The sequence below is a fragment of the Oryctolagus cuniculus genome, chromosome 11 (assembly GCF_051225735.1).
Source record: "Oryctolagus cuniculus isolate XC-2025 breed Fujian yellow rabbit chromosome 11, ASM5122573v1, whole genome shotgun sequence".
Lineage (NCBI taxonomy): Eukaryota > Metazoa > Chordata > Mammalia > Lagomorpha > Leporidae > Oryctolagus > Oryctolagus cuniculus.
The window spans coordinates 110,400,054-110,414,044 of record NC_142877.1 but is presented as its reverse complement, the minus strand read 5'-3'; the positions used below and the strand labels follow the sequence as shown (position 1 = coordinate 110,414,044).

At 50.0% G+C, this 13,991-nt stretch overlaps 2 protein-coding genes across 5 annotated transcripts in view; both read left to right on the top strand.

Annotated features, from left to right (window-relative positions):
- The window catches only part of BPIFC (BPI fold containing family C), a 60,735-nt gene extending 57,594 nt beyond the window's left edge, over positions 1 to 3,141 (top strand). For 3 of the 4 annotated variants that reach the window (XM_008257061.5, XM_089306857.1, XM_008257060.5), the window contains 3 exons: positions 67 to 130; positions 832 to 908; positions 2,582 to 3,141. In XM_008257061.5, the coding sequence (XP_008255283.4) occupies positions 67 to 130; positions 832 to 908; positions 2,582 to 2,704 (264 nt within the window). In that variant the 3' untranslated portion in view covers positions 2,705 to 3,141. 4 annotated transcript variants of the gene reach the window in all.
- Positions 3,142 to 4,096: 955 nt separating this feature from the next.
- RTCB (RNA 2',3'-cyclic phosphate and 5'-OH ligase) overlaps positions 4,097 to 13,991 on the top strand; it is a 28,940-nt gene continuing 19,045 nt past the window's right edge. Inside the window, exons 1-3 of the mRNA XM_002711419.6 lie at positions 4,097 to 4,287; positions 6,490 to 6,568; positions 12,614 to 12,681. Of these exons, the coding sequence (XP_002711465.2) occupies positions 4,195 to 4,287; positions 6,490 to 6,568; positions 12,614 to 12,681 (240 nt within the window). The 5' untranslated portion in view covers positions 4,097 to 4,194. The remainder of the gene's footprint in view (positions 4,288 to 6,489; positions 6,569 to 12,613; positions 12,682 to 13,991) is intronic.

The following is a 13,991-nucleotide window of genomic DNA, read 5'->3' as shown; positions in this document are numbered from 1 at the left end:
CAGCCAGCCCTGGTGCTTGCCAAACGCCCCGACTGGCGGCTAACGCGGTGTTGACTTTCATTTTAGGTCCTGAGGTTTGAGAATATTTTGTCCTCCATCCTTCACTTTGGGGTCCTCCCCCTGGCCAACGGTAAGAACCCCATGGGAGATGATGCGACTCTGGGGCTGACAACACGTCGGGGCTTGTTTGGGACTTTCCACCCTGGAGTGTTCTTCTGAGCCCCAGCCAGAGCCAGGATTTACGAAGCTTGTACCATCTACAACAGGGCTGCAAAATCAGTCACTAGAGGTCCAAGTCGTTTGCACCCTCGGCTGGCCGGGCGGCTCGGGTTGAGGTCGGAGTTTGAAGCCTGTCTCCTAGGCAGCAGCATCGCCTTCAGCTCAGCCGGAAATGCAATCACCTGTGTGATTCCTGCGCAAGGACCGCTGGGCAAATACAGCTTTAACGGCTGGCAGTCCTGAGCCTTCTCCCCACACTGCAATCATTCACAAACTGCAGCGTTTGGAGTTTGGCTTGGTTAAAAGACTATATGAGACAACAAAATGTTCTCAGGACCCACTTATTAAATATTTTCAACATGTAAGTTGGGCAGTTTGAAAATATTCAGCTGTACAAACGCACTTAATTGGAGGTACATTTTTGTTAGACCAGAATTACTCCATAGTTCTCCCAGGAGAAAGCCAGGAACATAGCAGAAAGAATGAAAATAACTTATCAAGAAAAATTAAAAGATAAATTATTTAAAAACTGGTTGATAGCCTGTTACCAAAATGTGTGCTGAAACGTCTGGACACACACCCAGTTATTTTACACCTCGTTCTATATTTTAGCAAAATTGCAGCAAGGATTTCCTCTGCCCAACCCTTACAACATTTCATTCGTCAATTCAGATATTGAAGTTCTTCAGGTAAGAATGCAAATCTTCCCTGAACCAACCTATTTCTCTTCTTGATAGAATGAGTCATCTCCTGTTTTGCTTGTTTTGTATTTTAGATTGTACTGCTTTGTTTTTTTCCAAACCCAAGGAGTTTTGTAAGCAAACGTTTATAGCTCTTAAGAGGTTGCAGTTAGGCCGGTGCTGCAGCTCACTAGGCTAATCCTCCACCTGCGGCGCCGGCACACCAGGTTCTAGTCCCGCTCGGGGTGCCGGATTCTGTCCCGGTTGCTCCTCTTCCAGGCCAGCTCTCTGCTGTGGCCCGGGAGTGCAGTGGAGGATGGTCCAAGTGCTTGGGCCCTGCACCCACATGGGAGACTGGGAGGAAGCACCTGGCTCCTGGCTTTGGATAGGCACAGTGCGCCGTCCGAGGCGGCCAAACCAACAGAAGGAAGACCTTTCTCTCTGTCTCTCTCTCACTGTCTATAACTCTACCTGTCAAATAAAAAAAAAAAAAAATAAGGTTGCAGTTAGCAATGAAAACCACTTAAGCTTGAGTTCATAAAGTCCAATTTTTTACTTGGCAGCTAAATTTATTCACTCTGTGGCACAAAAGATGCTTTTCCTGTTTTTTGAGAGGCAGTCGGACAGACAGACAGATCTCCTGTCCACTGGTTCACTCCCCAAATGCCTGAAATGGCCAAGACTGGGCCAGGCTAAGGCTGGGAGCTAGGAATTCAACCCAGGCCTCCTACCTAAGTAACAGGAACCCGATCACCTGAGCTTTCCCCTGCTGACTTGTGGGACCTGCGTTACCAGGAAGCTGGAATCAGGAGCTGGAGCCGGGTACAGAAGCCGGGGGTTCCGATACGGGACGTCAGTATCCTAACTGCTAGGCCAAATGCGCAGCCCCGGGTGTTCTTCAGTGCGCTTTCTGTTATTTGCCCCCAAGACAAACTGCAGGCTGAGAGCTTTGGTTCCATCTCGCTGATCAAAGTGAGACTCAGAGAGGCCAGCGGCGCAGGTGGCTGGGGAGGGCATGGCTGGGCAGACCGGCTCTTCCTACTAGGACCCTCCCTGGCCAGGGATCTCCTGAGCACTGATTTCCGGTTAATCGTTATTAACGAACTTCACAATACCTTTATTTTCTTTCTTTTGGCATTTATTTATTTGTGTATTTTGGGTTTGAAGTGGAACTATAAAGCTGCTTCAAGATATTCATGGAAAATGGAATTAAAAGATACATTTTGTGTAAAAGCAATTTTAAACCCATGCAGTTTTTCATAACGTGCATTTCCCATGAACTTTTTTGCGGCTCCCTCCTGAGTTTCTGAAAGAGACCCATGCCCCCCCAAGACTCCCCTTCCTGTTCCACCCCTCACCTCCCCTCCCCTTCTACAAGTCACACCCATGACAGTACGAGGGGCCCTCAGAAAGCTCATGGGAAGTGCCTGTCATCAAAGAGCATGCATGCGTTTCAGAAACGTTAGCAACAAATCAGTGCATCTTTGAATTCCATTTGTCCCCTGATCACTTTGAAGCACCTTGTAATCCAAAATGGCCTGTTCTGTCGAGGCCTCGCGTACGGGCACAGGAGTAGGGCAGGGCATGGCATGGTGGGGCCTCTGTCCCTCAGCCCGCAGACGAGGCCAGGCAGGCCCAGGCTTGGTGTGACCTTCAGCGCTGCACCATTGCATGCTTTGCAGAGCTTCCTTCTGATTTCCACCGACCTGAGGTATGAAGCATCCTTGAAGCAGCAGCCAAGTCTCGCTGGTTGGAAAGACCTGAACCTGCTCAGTGGACAGTGGCAGGGGAAGCCTGCCCCGTGACTGCCTCTTGCAATCCACCCCAGGAAGCCGATGGCCGTGAATCCCACAGCTCCTGTCAACCCAGAGCGGAATGGCAGTGCACACTGGGGTGATACAGCCCTGGTGACTTGCTCAGGCAGGAAGTTTCTAAAAGGAGACAAAGTGGGCTAACGGGTAAACTGGGCTATGTGTGCCTTTGAGCCCGGAGTGTTGGGGGGGGGTTGGATGTGTGTGCATGCTGGGTGTGCCTGCGTTTTCAGGGTTCTAGGGCAGAGAGCTAGGCAGGCACCTCTGACAGGTGAGTAAGAAACCCCGAAGTCTGTGCTTGTGTCAGTGCCACCAGTGGAGACCCCTTCAGCTCTCGAGTGTTTGCACTACCTGTATATTGGATATTATGTTTTATATTCACCATTACTGTCCCCCTGAGTTTCATTAAAATGGTTTTCTATCAATGCCAATCTTGTTTTTTTTTTTAATTTAAGAATGTCCTGCCCTGAAAATTCTTTAATAAAATAAGGCAGAAAAAAGGAAAGAGAATTTAGTTTCTTGAACCTGCACAAAAACTGAGTTTGTACAGATGTCAAGACTTGATTTAAAAGGGGACCCCTCGCCTGTTAAAATCTCCCCAGCGAGCAGCAGGGTGACCACAGGAAACCCCGGAGGCTGTATCACTTCTTTAAGCTTTAGGGTGCTTCCCACTAACTCCTGGTGCCAAGTCTAAACCCAGGCAATTCATAGTTGATAACGATGCTAACCAGCGCCTGATCAAATGGGATGACGAGGAAGAGAGGGAAGAAAGGGGAGCCGGTGTGGGACATTTCAGACATGAATAGAACCCACACACTTGGCTCTGGCCATGCTGACAGCCTAGAAGGGGCTGGGAGAGAGTTGCCAGGCTGCCAGGCCCTGTGCTGGGTACTCCTGCAGTCTCACTTCACCCAACGTGCACACGCACTCCAGCGAAGAATGATGAGCCCATTTTACAGACCGGAAAACAGAGGTGAAGGGGGATTCCTTACACAAACCCATTAAACTGCACAGAGAGAAATCCAATCAAGCTTTTCCAATTCCCAGCACGAGAAACTGAAATCACTGAACGCTCACTCCCCACAGGAGGCACCGGTGTAAGAGCTCCATGGCAGAGGACGTGGTCATCAGGAAGGCTAGCCTGGGAAGCCCCGGCAGATGGACCTGACCCAGCCTCAAGGTGTTCTTAGGACAGAAGGCAGCCACATCACACCAAACACTGCCACTTTTAAGCTAGCGGCCGCCCAGCCTTAGGTCCACTCAGAGGGACCTGCAAAGGGCAAACACTAGAGGGCAGTCGAACTCAGACAGCGATCGGCACGAGGAGTTTCGAGCCTCGGGGCTTGCCGTCGGCCCCTCCTTCCGCGCAGCCTTCCGCGCATGCGCGTCGCGCTCCAGAAGGAGGCGCTCCAGGCTGCCGGACAGCGCGGCTGCTGCTCGTCCTAGCGGATTCGAGAGTTTCTGCCGCCGCCGCCGCCGCCGCCATGAGCCGCACGTATAACGATGAGCTCCAGTTCCTGGAAAAGATCAACAAGAACTGCTGGAGGATCAAGAAGGGCTTCGTGCCCAACATGCAGGTGAGGCGGCGGCGGGGCTGGCGGGCTGGGCGGCGGCGGCGGGCCTCCTCCGCGGCCTCGCGACCCTTCCCCAGCGCGGGGCGGGTCCCTGCCGGCTCCGAGGCCGGGGGCCTGCGCCGAGCTGTGGTGGTGCCGGGCCTCGGGGGCTCGGGGTCTTCTCCGAGCCGGCCCCGGCGGCCCGGGCTGGGCGCCTGGGAGTCAGGCCGGCCCAGCGCTCCGGCCTCCGGTTGGTGTTCTGGGATACGGTTGCGTCCCTGGCGGATGCACAGGGCGGGCGGTGTGCTCTTAACTGCGTGGCAGAGGAGGGAGCCTGCGGCCCCGTCGGTGGCCCAGCCGGCTCTGCCCGCCCTCCTCCCCCCGCGGGGAGCTCGGCCGGGATTTCGTGTCCGGTTCGCCTCTTTTCCTCGGACGGGGTGACGCGTTCCGCGTGGACACCTGGGAGCCCAGGACCCGCGAGCCTGAGAGCCGGGGTTTACTGAGTGTCTCAGGTCGTTTGTGGTGCACGGGTGTTTTTAAGTAGGCTTGCAAACCTTTTAATGTGTCGTGCAGGTGCACTGAAGGTTGGCAGTCCTGCGTGTTGATGATATGTTTTTATTAAATTGATTTTGTTTATCTGGTGTTTCCCATCCCCTGGTTCACTCCCCACATGCCTGCGACAGCTGAGGCTGGCCAGGCCGGGCCCAACCCAGGTCCCCCGCAGGGGTGACCGGGACCCTGCTGCGTCCCAGGAGGGTGTGCGTTAATGGGAGGCTGGCGTCAGGGCCAGAGCCAAGGCTTGAACGCGGGCACTTCAGTGCGGGATGTGGGTGCCCTAAATGCTCCTCGTCGCACAAGGCAGGCCGGTTGCCCGAGAGAGTTTCGGGCTGCTTTTCCTGAGCTCAGTACAGAAATAAAAAGCCGGGAGACAGTTTGCAAAGAGGCAGAAACTTTGACTTGACAGAGAAGCGTCTGGTCCCAGAGGGGAGCTGGCGGAGCGCCCGGGGTTTCTGAGGCGTTCTGTGGGGTGCGTGCGCATTGGGAGGGGGGCTGCACGCAGTGGGTGCTGCTTGGCCTCAGGCTCGTGGAGACAGCGGGCGTCTGTCTCCTTCGGGGCTCAGCCCCCTCCTCTGCTGGCTCTTGGTGGAAGATTGCAGCTAACGTGAAGGCGTGATTTAAAACAGCGGGGTCACACGCGCCGCAGAAGCTGTTAGTGGGGGAGATGCCAGCCGTGTGGAAACAGGCTCCAGCCAGAGCCTTTGACCCCCCCACCCCCCCCCGCTGGACAGCCTCACTGAGCAGCATCTGACCTGCCTGTCTCTTACGTGTGGCTTTCAGAGTCGGAGCATAAACAAAGCGGTTTGTGGACATTGCAGAATAGTGTCTCATGTATATTTAAAGATAGGGACATCTTGCAGTCTTCAGCAGGAAGTTTTCTGCTTGCTTTAGGAATATGCAGTTGTTTTTTTTGTTTGTTTTTTTGACAGGCAGAGTGGACAGTGAGAGAGAGACAGAGAGAAAGGTCTTCCTTTGCCGTTGGTTCACCCTCCAGTGGCTGCCGCAGCCGGCGCACCGCGCTGATCCGATGGCAGGAGCCAGGTGCTTCTCCTGGTCTCCCATGGGGTGCAGGGCCCAAGCACTTGGGCCATCCTCCACTGCACTCCCTGGCCACAGCAGAGAGCTGGCCTGGAATAGGGGCAACCAGGACAGAATCCGGCGCCCCAACCGGGACTAGAACCCGGTGTGCCGGTGCCACAAGGTGGAGGATTAGCCTAGTGAGCCGCGGCGCCAGCTATGCAGTTGTTTTATAAAGAGTAAAGCAAGGGAGCCGGCGCTGTGGCGTAGTGGGTAAAGCCACTGCCTGCAGCACCGGCATCCCATATGGGCACCAGTCAAGTCCCGGCTGCTCCTCCTCCCATCCAGCTCTGTGCTGTGGCCTGGGAAGGAAGTGGAAGATGGCCCAAGTGTTTGAGCCGTCGGGGAGACTCGGAAGAAGCTCCTGGCTTCAGATCAGCAAAGCTCCAGCTGTTGTGGCAAACGGGAATGAACCAGCAGATGGAAGCCCCCTCCCCCCCTTTCTCTTTCTCTCTCTCTGCCTTTCTGTAACTCTGCCTTTCAAATAAATGACTCTTTTAAAACAAAAAAGCAAAGCAAAACAAGTATTGCATGCGCCGTATTCTCTCCCGTCCGTGCTTCTCACGCGTGGTTTCCTTGCTTTGGTACCAGGTTGAAGGAGTCTTCTACGTGAACGATGCTCTGGAGAAGCTGATGTTTGAGGAATTAAGGAATGCCTGTCGGGGGGGTGGTAAGTACATTGGCGTTCCACTGGCAGTAGTGTAAGTGTTGCCGTCTCTGTGGCTTAAAAAGGTAACCCAAATAACTAGAATTGTTAAATCTCGCCAAGGAATAATCAAGATATGAAAACCTATGAGCTTACTTATCTATGACCACATTGGTGACCACTTGGCCTTGGAGAAATGATTTGCAGTTGGTGGGGCCTGGTTTGTTTCTCGGGTAACCTTGAATGATAATCAGTTCCCCTGCCTTACCTGTGTGCCGGGTACCTCACTGGGTACCGTGCGTGGGTTATCTCACATAGTGCTTAGTGTGACAGGAGGCTGTTATCTGTTTTACACACGCTTAAGTCAGTTCTCAGAGAGTTTACTCACAGTCACGGTCACACAACCGCTTGTGATAGAGCCGTAATTCAGATCCATGAGTCTGATTTCAGCTATTCTCGGGCATACGCTCCCTGACCTTACCTACTCCAGGTATCGCCCCTGAAACAGGGTCTAGGACAGCTGTCCCACGGGCCTGCAGTGACGATTACGGAGTACTAAGACGCTCTGATGGTGGTGATGAAATAGAAATCAGCAGGTTTGGACCTTTTTTTAAGATCAACAAACTAAAGGCTTCCCTCCACAGCAGGCTCACTTGTCTAAAATGACACAGCTGCCAAGTCCTAGGCTTGGATCTAGAACCCCATGTCCCATGATTCAACCCACTGTGTTCCCAGCTTCCACACTGCCCTCCCCACTGTGCCACATGGCTGCCCCAGAGTGGTCTTTTCTTTTTTTTTTAAGATTTTATTTATTTGAGAGGTAGAGTTACAGACAGTGAGAGGGAGAGGCAGAGAGAGAGAGGTCTTTCATCTACTGGTTCACTCCCCAGATGGCTGTTGCAGCCAGAGCCAAGCTGATCCAAAGCCGGGAGTCAGGAACTTCTTCCAGGTCTCCCACACGGGTGCAGGGGCCCAAGGACTTGGGCCATCTTCTATTGTTCTCCCAGGCCATAGCAGAGAGCTGAATGGGAAGAGGAGCAACCGAGACTCGAACCAGTGCCCATATGGGATGCAGGTGCCGCAGGCAGAGGATTCACCTACTGCGCCACAGCGCCGGCATCACACTACTCTTGTCAGTTGGAATAAAACCAGTGTTGATTTTTTTTTTTTTTTTTGAAAAATGATGTAATCTACTGAAAGGATGTGTTGTACTGGGAGTATACAGTTTCATAGTTACGTTTTAGAGCCGTGTGCACACAGCACACTGATCGCGTGCCGTAATCAGTCTGAGTGCCCTCACTGTAGATCCTGTGCATCCTTCCCTCAGGAAGAAGCCCCTTCCTGCCTGCATCTCAGACTCTGATCAGGGCTGAACACTCCCCCTTCATGTAATCAGTACAGACATGTGAATACAATGCATCTAAAAACCACATGTGGGACGTGCCGGCCAATGCCTGCGCGGGGGCAGCTCAGGGCATGTTTGGCAGCAGCATGAGCCTAGCGCACATCTGTGGCCACCTTGCCACCCTACACACCTGGGGCTGCCACCAGATGAGCATGGCCACCCCACCCGAGAGAGGCTGCCCTTCTCCCTCCACCAGCTGCAGGGGCACCTGCGTCCGGAACATCTCCGTGGACGGAAGCCTCGCTGCAGGTGAATGTCCTGAACCAAGTCTGGAAGATCGGGAAGTGGTCCTGAGCCTGCAGCCAGATGGTGTGATGTTCAGAGAACCCAAGATGGGTGTGAGGAACTGGCAGTGTCTCAGAAAAGGGGTGGGAGTGGTCTTCAGATGATGTCTGAGAAACCCGAGCGAGGGTCTTTTCTAAGATTTATTTATTTATTTGAAAGTTAATTGTTACAGAGAGAAAGAAATCCCCCATCTGCTGCTGGTTCACTCTCCAGATGGCTGCAACACCTGGGGCTGCACCATGCCAAGGCAAGGAGCTTCTTCCAGGTTTCCCACACGGGTGCAGCGGCCCAAGCACTTGGGTCGTCTTCGGCTCCTTTCTCAGGCACAGTAGCAGAGAGCTGGGTCATAGTGGAGAACCCATGACTGGAACCAGTGCCCATGTGGTGGCTTCACCTGCTGTGTCACAATGCTGGCCCCTGGACGATGGGTGTTTTTGGTTGTTGAACAGTGGTCTTTTGCCCTTCAATCCTATGCCTGTCACAGTCCAGTTCGAGCCAGCTTGCTTCTCAGTGGCAGACTCAAAGATTCAGAGAAGCCTGTATTGTTTTTAAAGATCCATGTATAGTGATAGGTGTATTTTTGCATCTAAATTATATGAATTTGACTGCATGAATGAAACAATAGACAGCTATCAAGACTGCCATGACTGGATGAATAACCAGTTTGGCCACAGCCTCTAATTGGGTGGAATCATTTTGAGCTACTCTAGAAAAATACTGAATAGAATATATTTTCAGGGAAGAAATGAAGAGCAAGGCATTTCTCTGAATATTTAGAGAAGTTTCATTATGAACATGAATGCTGACTCTTGGAAAGAACACTGAAAACTAACTTTGATGATCTACGTGAAGTGCCTGTCTTAACGTTAGATGTTAATGAGGACTTTAAAGAAACTCGGGGGCAGCGCTGGTATCCCATATGTCCTGGCTGCTCTACTTCCAAACTAGCTCCCTGTTGGTGACATGAGAAAAGCAGCAGAAGATGGCCCAAGTGCTTGGGCGCCTTGGTCTACCCGTGCGGGAGACCTGGAAGAAACTCCTGGCTCCTCGCTTCAGCCTGGTCCAGTACTGGCTATTGTGGCCATCCAGGGAATGAACCAGCAAATGGAAGATCCACCCGCCCCCGCCTCCTTCCCCTACCCCTCCATTTCTCTGTAGTTCTTTTAAACAAAGTAAATAAATCTTTACTTGAAAGGGCCCAAGGGGCATGAAAGTCTGGTTGAAAAGGTCAGAGAATTTCTGGGTGCCTTGTGAGCTTGCTGAAGACTTCAGGCGGCCATACAGTTCCAGCTATTTTGGCTTTGTACATCTTCATAGCGCAGAATTCATGGAAGTCTTCTCAGAAAACCAAAGATTTTAGTCTTCTTTTTTTTTTAGATGAAAAAAAGATTGTCTTAATTCCATGTAAAACTTGACCTGTTTATTTTTCTTTGTCCTTCCTCCCTTCTTTTCCTTTTTTGTTTAAAATATCAATGGCATTTAATTATCTCACAACAGGAAGTCTGGAGGTAGTTCTAGAAAAGGTATATTGGCCAACTTGTACATTATAAAGACCCAGCCTCCTCCTGTCTTTCCCCATACTGAGTCTTCCTTAGCAAATTGGCTTTTTTTTTTTCCCCATCTTGGTGCTTCTCACTTCACTGGTGACCATTTTTGTAATTAGTGATTTTTTTTTAAGATTTATTTATTTATTTATTTGAAAGAGTTACAGAAGGAAAGGCAGAGAGAGAGATTGGAGTCTTCCATCCGCTGTTTCATTCTCCAGTTGGCCTCAATAGTTGGAGCTGTGCCAATCCAGAGCCAGGAGCTTCTTCTGGGTCTCCCACGTGGGTGCAGGGGCCCAAGTCCTTGGGCCATCCTCTTCTGCTTTCCCAGGCCATAGCAGAGAGCTGGATTGGAAATGGAGCATCTGGGACTCGAACTGGCACCCATATGGGATGCTGGTGCTGCAGGCTGCAGGTTTACCTGCTACGGCACAGCGCCGGCCCCTAGTAATTTTTTTTAAGATTTTTAATTTATTTATTCAAGAAGCAGAACTACGGATAGAGACAGAGTGAAAAGTCTCCGCTGGTTCATTTCCCAAGTGGCCATAGTGGCAGGAGCCAAGCCATTCTGAAGCTAGGAGCCAGGAGCTGCTTCTGGGTCTCCGATGTGGGTGTAGGGCCCAAGCACTTGGGCCATCTTCCACTGCTTTTCCAAGCCATTAGCAGGGAGCTGGATCGGAAATAGAGCAGCCGGGACTCCAACTGGCATCCATAGGGGATGCCGGCACAGCAGGCAGCAGTTTTACCCGCCACACCACAGCACCAGCCCCTGTAATTAGTAATTTTAATATCACATAGTAAATGGTGTGTGTCCTATGTAAATTAGTGTTCCTATCAAAAATTTAAAAATGAAATTTAAAGAATCACAATAAGAAATCAAGTTTTATTTTAAATGTTTTTTATCAGATGCCTCTATTCCACCTTTATGTAGAAGATAAGGCCAAGTTTAGTATTGAATGAGTTTACTGGTATTTATTAATAATTCTACAATAATGTTTCTAGAGCAGGTTTGACTTTGTTCCCAGTTTGGGCACAGGGTATGTCTTTTTTTTTTTTTTTTTTTTTTTTGACAGGCAGAGTGGACAGTGAGAGAGAGAGAGACAGAGAGAAAGGTCTTCCTTTTGCCGTTGGTTCACCCTCCAATGGCCGCCGCGGCCAGCGCGATGCGGCCGGTGCACCGCGCTGATCCGATGGCAGGAGCCAGGAGCCAGGTGCTTTTCCTGGTCTCCCATGGGGTGCAGGGCCCAAGCACCTGGGCCATCCTCCACTGCACTCCCGGGCCACAGCAGAGGGCTGGCCTGGAAGAGGGGCAACCGGGACAGAATCCGGCGCCCCGACCGGGACTAGAACCCGGTGTGCCGGCGCCGCTAGGCGGAGGATTAGCCTAGTGAGCCGCGGCGCCGGCCCACAGGGTATGTCTTATAAGTCATTGAGTATTATCTCTACTTTTATTTCCTCGTTCATAATAAGGATGATCCCTTCTCATCCTTCTACATGGAGTTGTGGGAGACTGAAGAGGAAATCGTTCTTAAAAGATAACTGACAGTTATATAAGTACTAAGTTCCGATTTATATAAATATAAATAATTTATATAAAATTGCTACCTGCTTTCTCCCTTCTCAGACTATTTTTTTCTCAGACTTTTTAAAGATTTGTTTGTTCATTTGAGAGGCAGAGTTAGAGGGAGAGACTGAGAGGTCTTCTGTCCTCTGGTTCACTCCCCAGATGGCTGCAACAGCCAGGGCTGAGCCAATCCAAAGGCAGGAGCCAGGAGCTGCTTCCGGGTCTCCCACTCTGGTTCAGGGGCCCAAGCAGTTGGGACAGCTTCCACTAATTTCCAAGAACCTCAGCTGTGGGCTGGATTGGAAGTGGGGCAGCTGGGACTCAGACCAGGGTGCCGGCACCAGCACCAACCTCAGACTATTCTTTTTGAATGGAAAATGATTATAGTTAAAAGATGAGTTTAAATTATGATTATCCTTAAGTCATTTGAGGTAGAAGTGTAGATTTTCCTAGATTCTTATCATGTATGAAATATCGGGGGAACATAGTATATAGTAAATTTTCCAGGTTTTTTCTCGTTGTTCCTGCACTGGGAAGGAGCCGTCCTTCTTCACATCATACTTGGTGAGAAGTCGGAAGAGAAAGTGAAGCCGTGGTGGATTACCTTCTCAGCAGATCGGTGTGTTGAGTCCGCCTCTTGCATCCTGCCTCATACTGCTTTTTCTGCTGTGTGGATTAATTAAGCAGCCTGCTACTGTAAAGTTTACATACAAATCACACATTTCTACTCTGAGAGCGTGTGGTCCCTCTTCACGTCATAGTTTGCTTTATTTTGTTTTTTTCCTTTCAGAGAAGTTGCTGATAAGAGATGATCTTGCTTTTTGTGTAATGTATCACGAAAGTGTAACGATTTTTTGTTGAACTAGGAAATAAAATTTATAAATACCAGGAGGAAGAGGTTTTTTTTTAAGGTGTGCAGCATATTTCCATTGTATTTAACCTTTATTTTGTGTTTTAGAAAAATTGTGTGCTTTTTGGAATGAAGGGAAAAGTCACTTTTATTTTGAAACTACAGTTTTTCTTCCTAAAATGTCATCTTTTATTTTTGTTTTGTATTCAAAGATGATAATTTTTTGGATGAGCCATCTAGATGCACTGATCTTTGAAAAAATGGCTTAATTTCAAATCTGTAATAACTATTTAAACTATCTCTTGTCTGTGTGTCGGGATTTTGGTATATATGGAATTATTTATGTATTTGTTAATAAGTTTAAATCTCAGGGGAAAAAAATCAAATGTGTACTCTGCTAATATTAAACTTTTGTCTTCAGGTGTTGGTGGCTTCCTGCCAGCAATGAAGCAGATTGGCAATGTGGCAGCCCTGCCTGGGATTGTTCATGTGAGTCAGAGTTCACGTTCCTGCTTATCTAAGATTTGTTGAATAACCTACCAGGCGTTGGTATTGGTGTCACTTAGACAGTGACCTTTGGACATCCAGAAATAACCACGGGCTCTGTAAAGAAGTCACTGAGTCTGGCTAGCGTCTCAGTTTCTAATTGCCTTTGGTTAGAATCTATGAACATTTGAGAACTTGTTTTCTTGTTTCTTAGTCAGAGTACATCACTGTTCTGTAATTGGTGCACCACCATTGTAGGTTGAACTGGGGATGTTTAGAGAAGGAGTGGAAAGAAGTTTAAGGGTTAGGACTGTGTGGAGAGAAGGAGGACAGCATAGCTGTTTTAGACATCAGAAAAGAAGCGTGGTGACAACAACATAAATGGAACTGGAAGGTACAGGTGGGCCCGTTGCAGTCTAACGTGCAGATTCTGCAGCTACAAATAGATGTTGAAAGTGGATCCAGCCGGCGCCGCGGCTCACTAGGCTAATCCTCCGCCTAGCGGCGCCGGCACACCGGGTTCTAGTCCTGGTCGGGGCGCCGGATTCTGTCCCGGTTGCCCCTCTTCCAGGCAGCTCTCTGCTGTGGCCAGGGAGTGCAGTGGAGGATGGCCCAAGTGCTTGGGCCCTGCACCCCATGGGAGACCAGGAGAAGCACCTGGCTCCTGCCATCGGATCAACGCGGTGCGCCGGCCGCAGTGCGCTGGCCATGTCGGCCATTGGAGGGTGAACCAACGGCAAAGGAAGACTTTTCTCTCTGTCTCTCTCTCTCACTGTCCACTCTGCCTGTCAAAAAATAAAAAAAAAAATTAAAAAAAAAAAAAGTGGATCCATTCAGCAGTTACTTTGTGCAGGTGCTTTGCCGGGCACTTTGGGGAGGGAAGGGTTGAAATGCCATGGCTTGTACATTTAAGGAACTGTGCACGTTTCTGGGTGTCTCCAGATCCTTCCCATGTTTAACCTGCACGCTCCTGAGTCAGAGTCCTTTTCTAGGATCCGGATGTAGAACGTGTATGGAATTCATGTCACCCAGTAACTTAAATTTGTTGTGGTTACTCAGATGCTAATGACCTAAATAAGTTAGGTATTTCCTCACTTTTTTATAACGATTAATTTATGTATTTGACAGAGTGACGAGAGAGGGAGAGAGCTTCCAGCCGCTGGTTCATTCCCCAAATGGCTGTAACAGCTAGATCTGGGCCAGGCTGAATCCAGGAACCAGGAACTCCATCCGGGTCTGCCTCATGGGTGACAGGCCCAACTGCTTGGCCCATCTTCCCTTTCCTTCCCAGGCACATGAGCAGGAAGCTGGAT